This window comes from Pithys albifrons, chromosome 5 (assembly GCF_047495875.1).
Source record: "Pithys albifrons albifrons isolate INPA30051 chromosome 5, PitAlb_v1, whole genome shotgun sequence".
In the NCBI taxonomy this organism is placed as follows: Eukaryota; Metazoa; Chordata; class Aves; order Passeriformes; family Thamnophilidae; genus Pithys; species Pithys albifrons.
Window position 1 is genome coordinate 19,265,873 of NC_092462.1, and position 12,257 is coordinate 19,278,129.

A 12,257-nucleotide genomic window follows, 5' to 3' on the forward strand; every position below is an offset into this window, starting at 1 on the left:
TGACACTACAAGCCATTTCATGTTTCTTACTCAAAACAGCAAATTACTGCAAATCAACAAATGTTATTCTTATGAAGACATATATATATGCATGTTGTATATGTTTGTACCTATGAATATTCAGCAAAGCACTGAAGTTCTGTTTGTAACCAAACACCAGTGTGAGTTCAGATTTGCTGCCAAATCTTTACAGGACTTTGACAGCATTTTGGAATCTGCTATCACTGATGCCAATGTGCATCATGATGCCAAATGTGCATCATTTTAGAATGTATATTTATCATCTGCTATGCAGATCTATAAATGAAATAGTGCTTTCTAACACCTGGTTATTATAAATAACCTCATCTGTCTTTTTGGAGTGCTTTTCATCCAGGAGCCTCAAAGCACTTTTCAAAGAGGTAATACTGTTACTTGCTTGTCACAGATCTAGAAACTGAAATAGGAATTCAGTGACTTGTCAAGGGCATCAGTCAAAGGTGGACAAAGAATGACAAAAGGGCACCTGGTCTGCTCAAACAGTAGCTCAGTCTCTGGTTTACTCTCCTGAATGCTGATTCACCCTATGGTTCACTGTCTGTGCTCTCCTTACACCCTGCAGGGGGTTGGTCAAAATTCCCCATATAAAATAATTTTGTTGGACTTAAACATTCTAGAGGGACCAAAGCTGCTCAAATGTGCGTAGACTGACAAAATGTCAACCTCTTTAATTACTCTGAATACAAATAGGAAAGCGACTACACTTATCAGCAGGAAGGGTTTAAGTATAAAGTTGTGCATAACTGAAAAAACCAGCCTGTTCTATTTATGCTTACTGAATTCCCTCTACCTTCTTTTTGCACTCGAAGGGGTAAAAACTCAAAAGCATTCCTACAAACACTTAGGCATAGGTTCTTTCAGTCTACTGTGCTCAACAGCAAGTAAAACATTCACCTTTCAAAATTAATTTTTCTAGTAACTCCCTAATTCCCTTTGGCACCTGAAAAATTGACACACTGGCATGGTTCATCATGAGCTAGTGGCATTCGTCATTGAGACCAAGAGAAATTATCGCAACACTGTTTGCGTTATTAGAAGCAGCATCTGAGTAATCTGAATCAGCCAACTGGGCAGTTTCAGAGGTCTCCTCTTCTCTTATCAGTTTACTTCATGCTGCCACTGGGCAGTAACAAAGAGCCAAAAGTAAATGTGGCCCAAGCAAAGGCACAAGCAATATAAACCATGGCAAGAAATCAGGCAAATGCAAGCTGTTCTCTCCTGATAACCCTGGAGGTTGAAAAATATTACACTTAATTAAATGAAAAATACGACCAATTTTGTGTGTGTAGTTTGCCTTTGTGAAAGGTCACAATGTTTCGAAAGTTCATAGCTTTTGACTGGGATCAGCTCAAGACTTGGCCAGCTGTACCAAAGTAGAGCAACACTTAGTGTGTGTTCATGCAGAAACAAACCTTTGCCAAGTACAGACTGTTAGCTGCAAAATAGAGGTGCTTTGCATTACAAATAATTGTAGTTCGAAAAGGTGCTGTGGAGGAAATAGCAAGTTCTTTTTTCCTGTAGATAATCTTCTATAAGCAAATTATCTATTGATCGAAGAGGTTTAGCAATGAAAAACCATTTGGGTATTTTTCTCTCTTTGGCACTTTTTTTGTAGCTGTTCTTAAGCCACCCACAGATATACACAGAATCACGCGTTCTGTTTACTTGGCACTGCTGCAAAGTTCTTCCAGGTACCCACAATTCCCTGAAAGTGTTATTCAATTTGTAGGGTCCTATTCCCAAAACTAAACTGTGTTTGCATTGGCCACAAAATACACAAACTCTGATACATATCTGTTGAGAATTATATTCAATGACACTCTCTGATACATCCTATAGATCCTCAGCTCTCTCTCTTATCTGGATCTCAAATTCCTTCCTAAGGTATGATCATAGAAGTTTTCTTACATCTTTACACTGGCTCACTAGTTTTCTGGGACTCCCAGTCCTCACACTCCTTCAAATTCCTCAAATCCTCTCTTTTTTTCCCCTCACTATTATAGTTGTCTGTATTTATACATCCCATTATAAACCATTACTGAAGTGCTTTCTTCCATTCGCAAATTAGGGAAAATATCTTAAGTTGTTCCCCATGGGGAGCCCAAAGCTGACCTCAGTATACAGAACATGGAGAAGGTGAGTCTGCAGTAGTTTGGCTGCCTCTTTTCCAAATCCATCAATATGCAAATTTCTTCCTATCACAATCATCCCACAGAGTTCATGGGCTTGCTCCACATTTACAGGACCAATTCACTGAGCTGTGCCAGTCAGTCAAGGAAAACTGCTCTTCCTCTATTCACCACTGACCCACACCCACAGGACAAGAAAACTTTGTCACACTGGCATTGTGTGAGCGAGATGAGAGAACCACACTGACCAAAACACTGCCTTAGCCTTGAGAGAACAGGAACACCTCATTATTGCACTTCCCCTCTGTGTGTACCTGCTATACATAATCACACAGCTTCAAACATAGAACTCTTGGCTTCATATTCATTTTCCACAATGCCTAACTTGGTGATAAATTTGCTTGCCAGCCAGGAGGGAACAGATTAATTAGTGAAAAATGTGGATTTTCAGACTTCAAAGATGCGCTTGGGTTTAAATAAGTATTAGTCTCTACACGTCTAAATTGGCCAGAATTTTTTTCACTGGGTAATTTGAAATGGAGCAGTTCTGCTGCCAGCCTTACTATTTTAAGGTTCTCAGGAGTCAAAGTATTTAAGCAATTCCTAATTTTAAATCAAAGTTACCAAAAATATTTGCTGAAGTACTGTGTTTCAGGGTTAATCTTCTGAAATTCACAGACTTGTAGGTAAAATATATTGTCTAAAGTTCTATGCAGTTTTCTCAGTTCTGTTTGGATGCTTCTGGTAGCTGACCCAGGTGGCAAGAGGACAACAGAAGCTGATTGATAAATCAGAAATTGCAATGACTGCTCAAATGAGGAAAGTTTTAGCAGAAGTGTGAATTTGAGCAGTAAGAATGGGTTTTTCCTTCCTTTGGACTCCAGCAGCAGTATGCATGCTTAGCACTAAAACACCAGCCATGCTTCAAAAAGTCACTATGCTGCATTGCAGTATATAAAAAGAGGTGTCCATCAAACATGCTTAGGCCCAAAATTGAACAGAGATAAAAAATACAACTCATCACTCCAGTGGTGGGAATTTCAAACACCCCTAGGGATAAAATCTTTACATGGTCTTATAGAAAAGATCTGTAAACTCAGCTCCCATTACTATCTCTGCAACATCAGTCAGCAAACCTCGACTATACCCTCCAGATAGAGCAAAGAGATTGGTAAGTCTTGTGCAGAAGGAAATGGTGTGTTTAAAGAAATACTAGATATAAAAGAAAGTAGAGTAAAAAAAGAGTTCTAACAAAATCCAGGTTTTGTTTTGTCCCTGAATTGCGTTCTAGAAGTCAGCCTTGAGGGTTTCCTTTCTTCTAAAAGAGCCAGCTGAGGCTGAATATCTGCTGACATTATCCCAGGAAAGGATCACTTTTTCAAAAGAGAATGACAAATAATTATTCCAGTGGCAGAGACCTGTGAATCCCTCACCCCAGTTTGTCCTCCTTTCTCCATCAGAGCAACCCCGCCTCTAGGCTGGATTGAAAACTGATTGAAAACTGATCAACCAATCTCAGAGCTGTGGTGTAACCTGAGCCCAGGGGATGTCTGGCCTTTCATAGCACAAAACACCAAAAATATTTTGATCACTGTGCACCATATTTTACAAAGGCTGAGGAAAAGAAGAAAACATCCTTCCTACAAAGTGTCAGCCTCTGACAGAGGGGTTAAGTAGGCAAGGGGAGATGGCAAACTCTTGAGCCACCAAGATGGAGTGTGACAAGGACTGTAAATCAGAGATTGTGCATGCTCCAAAAAGAGAAGCTCAGATTTCTTGACTCAGAAGTATGTTCCTAGACTTATTGAGACCCAAGCTTTGTTTGGGAACAGACAGCAGCATGACCTTTAATTTTACAACGTGCTTGGAAAGGCTACTGCTCCCAGGAGCTGAAGGTCAGTACTATTTTCCCCCATTAAAAACCACAAGTCATTGTCTTGCTGTAAATTCCCAGCATTGGGGGTCTCAGTGTTCTGGATCCTCAAGTGTGATCTCCAGTGAGGTGACAGAGCCCCAGAAGACCCACATCTAGTGTTCCCCTAGACAGATTCATGCCCAAAGCATCAGCCTCTAGAGCACCAGGATATCTCCCTGTGCTTCTGTATCTATTTTTGGAGTCTAGACCTGAATGAGGCCCTTTATACCTTAGCTATCAGTTTGCTGACAAGATAAGAACATTTTTATTCTGTGTCTTATTTATTTAAATGTCAAACCTTTAAATCAGAAACATCTCTCACTGTGTGCATAAATCTAGTAAGCATCAAGGGGGATGGGAGAACTGGAGTTCTAAGCACAGTAAAAATGGCAGTAAAACTACACATCCTATGTACAAATGCATTCTTAATTGCTGTTGTTAGAATACAATCTTCTATGAACTTTTTCTCTATTGTTACAGACTAGCCATAATGTAAAAATCTCTTGGCTGTTTAAATGACATGGGTAGGAAGATTTCTCTCACTGAGAATGGAAACAATTTAGAATATGAAGCAGAATGGGGTAAGATGAATATTCAGAAACTCACAGAGTCAACTTTGTGCATGCAGATTAAATCATAAAAAAAATGCCACTGCCTGCAGTATCAACTCCTGGTCATAACTGCACTATTTATAATGGGATATTAAGCTTTAGTTATGTTTCTGTCTTAGGCTACATAAACCACCAGGAAAGGAGAGAATAAATAAGGGTTTTGCTGATTACTTAATTGTAGCAAACAGAAAGCTGCACTAATCACAATTTTGCTTTGCAAGGAAATTCCGTGGTTGAGAGGTGGTGGGATGGAGTGGTGGGGAAACAGGACTAGCATTAATCAGTGTGGCCCCAGTAGGCCATTAATCAGGATGGGGTAAAGCCGTGGTAGCTCTCAGACCTCTACTGAAACAGGTAGGTCACATAGTGTGAGATGCTATAACTCCACTGAAGTAAAGTGCTTGTCACCATCTGGGGATTTGGGTTCTGTTAGAACTGGGGTTAGATACAGATCATGTTCTTCATCAAAGGGACTAAAGCCTGCCAGATTTTGTGATTCTGAGGGCTATCTACCTCCCTGAAGAGGGAGAAATGTACGAGCTTGAGCAGGTGAGATGGATATAGGACCTTAAGGAGCGGACCCAGAGGCTGACTCTTCCCAAAATCAAGGGCAGCTCTGGCAGTAACATTCACCTTGAGCATACTTTTCAACAGATAAGGAACTGTAAAGTAACATAGTCATTCCAAGTGTCTTGTAGTAACACTTCCTAGCCCATAGTGACCTATTGGAGAGATGAACAAGTACTATCATCTGCAAGCCGCTCAAAGCCTGACACTCACAAGCTCCATCCATATAGGCACAGCCAAGGAAGGACAGTGGCTTATCAGTGGGTGTTGTAGTCCCACTGCGTGAGCAAACTGGGATCTGTGTGCTGTCTTAGGTAAGAATTTAATAATTTGGCCAACAGCCATGACGCCAGTTAGCAAAAACTCACTTGCTTCATTAAAGGAACTGCAAGCAATTGGCAGTTTGCTTTCTGTTGCTATGAATGGTCTTGACGTGGCTTTCATGGCTTTTAGAAACTGTAGTTCTGCCTTACTCGTGTTTCTCACTGCAGAAATTGGGAATCTCATTACCCAATATGCAGATGTGGGCTATGTGTTACCCCACGTAGTGCAGTACATGCAAACTACAGCAAAAGCTGGGTCAGTCCAGTAGTGAGACTACTTTCAGCTCCACCATGTATGCCCACTGCAAGACACTGAAAAGGTCTCTTCTTCTCCCACTCTTTTCAAACACTTCTACTGTCTTCTGTCACTGAGCTGTGAAAGAATTGAATCTTTCTCTTCTTCTTTTCCCAGAGGAGCCATTAAGGTTAGAATTCCCCACAATCCCATTTGGACGGAATGTGTTGCCTCTCTCCCACCACCCTGACCTTCCAACTGTATTCTTCATATCAATCATATACTGTATTCTGAAAGCTGCTCACAGGAAAATAACTGAAGTCAGACTGAGACCAAATCTACCTACAGCATAATACAGTTATTGTTGCTCATGGCAAATGCTTTTGCTTTAGAAAGAAGTACAAAAGTTGTGACTCCTGGGCTTGGCTGGGCATCTTCTGCTTGAAATCCTTGGCCTTTCTCTTCAAACTCTTCTTTAGGTGAACAGAGAAAGATATTGCCATCCAATAATGTTCCTGCATTAGTAACAGGATTACTATAAATCCCTTTTTTCTTTTTAATATCCTTCCAATTTCAAAGTTGAGGAGTCTTGCAGCAAATTAATATATTTGGCTACAGGTTCTGCACAAGCATATAAACCCTAGACAAGCTAAAACTGTTTTTAAATTGATTTTTTTTCCTCAGGGAATATTGTTATGTCCACCTTCTAATCTTTAACTGGGTGTCAGAATTAGCATATTGATAATTTGGCTCACTATCCATTTGATTCTGTTTTGAGTGCTGATAAAGTAATTACATCATTTTACATAGAGAAAGACAGGCTGGGGAAGTTGGAGTAATTTGATGCTAAAATACATCGTACATTAAGAGGTATCATGTTGATTGTTACAAGGACATACTTACTGTGGTCCAACCGACCTGCTGACCCAGGTCTGTAAAATACAGTGTAATGATGGAGGAAACAGCAAGACTTTGAATGTTAATTGAATCCTTCAAAAATGGCCCATCTGTAATGACAAAAATTGAAGACAAGGTAGCATGAACAAGTCTCCTCTCAAAGGCTCAGCATAACGCATAGGCTGCCCTGATAATGGTCCAGGTGTCAACCCAGCTTGTATTCTGATTTATTTTGGTGCCTTTGTACTTATTCTCTAGGTTAGCAACTTAGAACACTTCTATGAGAGTTATTCTCATGTCATTTTAACTAAAGTATCCAGTTGACATGACACCGGGCAGCAATGCGTAGCGACTGTATGATGCTATCTCTCTTAATCTACCCATTAGAGACATGCCAAGCAATCACACAGACAACTCCATAGAATTTGTTCCGTCTTGCAAGACTAATGGCAAAGTCAATGTTGCACAGTGTCTCCCTCACTGACATATTTTGCTGAAGCATTTGCATTCTCAGGCTGTTTCACAATAGGTGGCACCTCATGATGAATGCAACTTCTTGGGCAAAGGCCCACAGTCCAAGATTTCTTTGTAAGCTCTGACCTAGGCAGACTAGGTGTATCTGAGAATTACATTCCTCTTCACAGTATTCTGAGGTATCTGCTTCCAGCTCTAATGTACCTAGAGTGTACAGGCAGAGAGATAAAATGACAATATCTGCTTCTCTCCTTTTTTTATAGAAGCAGCGAGCTGGATATCGGGAAACTCCAAAAGAAACTGGCATGGGATGTTGCCATGGCTGCAACACTTCTTTTCTCTCCTCTGCTTCATGTATTTTGTCTCCCTTTCAATACACTTGTTGACTGTTTATGTCAGCAAGGACGCTAAATTCCACTGGGTGCTGAGCCCTCATTTTCTACAGCTTTGCAATCCTACATGTCCACAGACCAAATGTCACACAACCTATGGCAGCTTTATCTCCTACTGCCATGTCCACCAAGAACTCATGTACTGGCACAAAAAAGAGGCTGCCTCCTGCAGCCAGCTGCATCTTCTGATGAGGCTGTGAGCAAGTATTAAAACAGATAATGGAGCGGGGGAAGTGACCAAATGGGTTTAAAACTACCTTGTCTTCAGTATTTGATCATATAGTGTATTCTGAAATACTTCTACTCAGTGGATATGAAAACCATTAGATTCCTTTATTAATGAGAAGACTAATAAGTTAATAATTGGTATCAGTTAATGAAAATGTGCCAACAGTTCGCCCAAAACACATACGGAGAGAGCAATGCTGTTAGGAGAATCTGCCAGAGAATTAGTAATACATTAGGTGGCTGCATTCAACCATATGAATACTTACTGCGTTCTAGTTGCAGGCCAACACGGGAAGGGTACCACTGGGGACCTGTTCCAATCACAAAGCGTGGCTGTTAATTTCATGGTGGAGGATCTAAATTTGTTAGTATTTTTTTTCCAGCTGATAGCTACAAAAGTGAGATAGAAAAAAATCCCACCTCTCTTTCGGTCTTAACTGTACAAGGAGAATACAAGTGAGCTGTGAGGAGCACACAATACACACATTACAGCATAAATCCTTTCTCCCCTCTTGAGTGTTGGAATGGTCAATCTCCATGATAAACACTTCACCAGCACATGAAAAATGGATCTGTGCATGCACCACTGGGAAGTATAAAGAAGGTCCTGTTTATTACTTTATTTGCCAAAACTCAGTACTAAATGTTTCAGTCTTGCCTCTCCTTCTAAAATGATCTTGTCCAGTCCAAAGATGTTGATGTTCCCCTTTCAGAAATATAAAGCCTGACTAGGGATTTGCAGCTTGCATTAGTTCTTAATCACAGATTAATCAAGGAAAAAGAGACACAAAATGTAGAGGGATGTGGTTTGCTAATACCAGGTTACTTGTGACTTACGTGATACCCTAAACTTAAGGATGTTTCCTAGAAGTAGATTTTTATATGTACTGAAGATCATTCCTAAATGCACAATAGCCATTGGCAGTTGTTGTTGGATGTCCTTCCATGATTTTGGGCAGAGATTTGTTGGTCCATGTAAACTGGTGCAGGTCTCCAGCTGCATTTGTTTCTTTCCATGTAAGAGTAAGTGGGTCATTTCCACAGACAGACTGCAGAGGGGATCGTGGCACTTCAGATTGTTAACATGGCCACCTCTTTATGGTGCCTGTAGCAGGAGCCTGTGCCTCTACAGCTGTGCTGCTGAATGGACTATTGTGCTGGTTTGAAGGTGAACCAGCAAGGGAGAATGAACTCACCACGAGAGAGATTATAAGTCAGAGCTAAAATTTAATAATAATATTATTATAGCAACACTGACACACAAGGGAAATTGCTTTCAACTCACAATACCCCAGCGTTATAACCCAGTGTCCTGGGGCACAAACCCAAGGGGGTTTGTTTGCCCTTGTGCTGAGACCCCTGTGGCTCCCCCAAGTCCAGAGCAAAAGGAAAAGAAAGACCTGTTGGTGCAGGCGAGGGCTGTGGTCTGGGCGAGAGCGGTGATCTCCTGCTGTCAAGGTCCTGCTGCTGCTCTGGATCCGACGAGAAGTACCCGAGGTCTTCTTACCCACCACTTATGTACCCTCAGGGAGCACTCAGTCCCTCCCCCTGGGCGGGGACTCACACAATGGGTGATTGACTCTGGGAGCCAGGGGGTGTTGAGCTGTTGATGGCCCATTAGCAGCTCCGCCCCCCTCAGGCTGGGTGTGAAGGTGATAATGACTCCCTGGGCAGCTGCTGCTAATGGCCCATTGTCCTTGGGGAATGAATAGAGGGGGTAGAATACACAGCTTTGATCACCCCCACACAGGGTTAGCTGGTCCCTCCTGCTGAACTAGGACAACTATATATACATTCCTCCTTTGCATCAGAAAGAGACATAACTTTGCTTAACCCTACACACACTTCATTTTGCTGTTGAAGCACTTTAAGGTTGACTTGGCACATTTCTGGGCTGACCTGAGGCAGTCTGGGGAGACCTTGGAGCCCATGGTGTTGACTGAGATTTGGGGGCAGCAAAGACTGTCAGAGGAAAGCAAGGAAGTTCCTGCAAGTATTACCACTCCTGGCCACTTCTACCCCATTTGCCTTTATTTCCTTTGACACACCTGAGGACAGTTGATAGCCTGAAGGAATCCACAGAATCACAGAATATTCTGAGTTAGAAGGGACCCACAAGGATCATCGAGTCCAACTCTTAAGTGAATGGCCTGTACAGGGTTCAAACCCGCAACCTTGGTGTTATTAGATTTGCTTTGTCTCTTAATTTCAAGTTACTGGGTGAAATTGGTCAAATATAACCATGGTTTTCTTTAGACCTATCTTACAATTCTTAGTGATCCTATATCTAAGATATCAGTCTTTCCATAGCTTTAAAAAATGGGAAAAAATATTCAAAACTGTGATCAAGTGTGGGAACATTCTCCCTGAGAATCTGTGGAATCTAATTCCCTGGAGACGGTCAGGCCTCAGCTGGGGGTGACGTTGAGCAGTCTTATAGGACTTGAAGCTGGCCTTGCTCTGAGCTGGAGAATGAACCAGATGATCTCTTCTACCTTAAGTTATATCAGGATGATCAGGAGAGCTGGAGAGCTTGTTCACCCACCAGTTGAAGAGGAAGAGGAGCTGTACACAGTGGGCACTGTGCAGTGACATCCAGTACACTCTCATTTCAAAAGCAATTGGTCTGACTTTCATAGGCAAGAACAGGCATTAGAGGAACCCATGAACCAGGGCTAATAGCAGAAGGTGAAACATCCATCAAGGAAGTTGCAAATATTTTTTTAAGGTACCACAACAAACCACAGCTATTAAAGATAACAAAGGGAAGATAGAGAAGGAGCAGCTGTCTGACTTGTCAAAGAAGATATGATTTGCTCCAGGACAGCAGATATCAATAGTTATTTGGGAGCCTGAAATGCAATGTATTTGTGTTAAATTGGAACCTTCCCCCCTTCCTGTTACAATATGTTTCAATAAAAGTCAATTTACCTGTTCCTGTGGCAATGCATTTTTAGATATGGCTCATAATCTTCACAAGGGCAAACAGAGGTTGTGCGTTTAAGCACATCGTCCCACATTTCCAGTCCTTTAGCCTCAGTACACCATTATGTTCAAACATACTCAAAGATTTAGACAGATAGAAGTGTGCCTTTACTGCTGCTTCTCTGTAGTCACCCTGTTACACCAGTGTACTTGTCTAGTCTTCAAACGATGCTTGGGATGTTGTACGTATTTTGCTGGAGTGACCTGGAATTATCTGTTCCTTCCCACCTCTTAGTATTGGTTGGAGAGTGGCACTAGCTTATGTCAAGTGCAAATGCTAAACAGAGTGGCAGATAAAGTCAAAACACATTTCTATGTTGGTTTGAGTCAGAACACAGAAGCTTCCTGCTTTTGGTCTTTACTGGCAGCAGACTGGCAAAGCTGTTCCCAAGTCTTAGCTGCCCAGGATCCTGCAAAAACCAGCATTGCTTTCTGGGGAAAAGTGTTACCCCACAAAGTCTGATCTCCCATCTTGAAAAGACTCATTTCAGAGATAGGAAACCCCAAACATTCCTAGGCATCCTGCTCACCACCTGGTAGCAGTCAGCCAAAGGCCCTCTGGCCTCACTTGTTACCATTTACATGCCTTCCTCCTGTGACTATTTTCCACAGGGATCCTGCATAGATTTCTTTAGAACAGCTGTGGATTTCTACTTGCCAATGTGGGAAGTCATTCCAGTACGGTCTAACCCTGGCAGACACATCCTCATGTCATTCCTATACAAGAAAAGCTCTCTTTAAATAGTGAAAAGAAGCCAAGCAGAGTGACTAATTATCACTTGTATTAATTCTTGCTACAGCCTGTCAAAATAAGGGGCTGATGGCTCTCTTGAATATCCAGAGCCAGTACTGTCTGACAGAGGAGCTTCACCTGCCATCAGCAGGAGTTTGGAAGTGCATGTGGAGAGTGCATGCTCCCAGACAGAGCAAATAAGCACTTGCTGAAGGCAGAGACGTAGCTGCAGTTGTGCACAGCACTTGAAGGCTTCTCTGTGCTCCCACACCTCGCAAAGCTCCCCTTGCTTCCAATTTAAAGTTGAGGGGTTTCTCTTTTACAGAGTGGTTTGGGGGTTTTTTAGTAGGGTTTATTTTCCATTTTCTTCTTATTAACATTTTCCATTGTTGTCTCCAGAGATTAATGGCAATCCAAGACAACAGGTGACTGAAGTTTATCTTGTAATTCCTGTTGCATCTAAGATCAGACATTTACTTTCTGACATCGGGGTAGTGCATTAGAGCTCAGCCACACGGTACGTAGTAGGTCACAGTCTCTGTAGATTCCTTGTGATTAACAGAGCTGTTCAGCTCCCTTATGCAGGATTACAGGCTTGCATATGTATGTCACACTTGGAATAAAGTTGTAAAAATAACATTTCAGGTCTGGTTTACATCCCAGTCTGGTTTTGACTCGGAAATGCAGATATATACTCTCCAGAAAGTAAGAATGGCCATGATGGTTCAA

General features: G+C 41.7%; 1 protein-coding gene across 1 annotated transcript in view; it reads right to left on the reverse strand.

Annotated features, from left to right (window-relative positions):
- TECRL (trans-2,3-enoyl-CoA reductase like) overlaps window positions 1-12,257 on the reverse strand; it is a 64,081-nt gene that overhangs the window by 20,311 nt on the left and 31,513 nt on the right. Inside the window, exons 3-4 of the mRNA XM_071555105.1 lie at window positions 8,077-8,121; window positions 6,723-6,826 (exon numbers count right to left, since the gene is read on the reverse strand). Coding sequence (XP_071411206.1) covers window positions 6,723-6,826; window positions 8,077-8,121 — 149 coding nt within the window. The remainder of the gene's footprint in view (window positions 1-6,722; window positions 6,827-8,076; window positions 8,122-12,257) is intronic.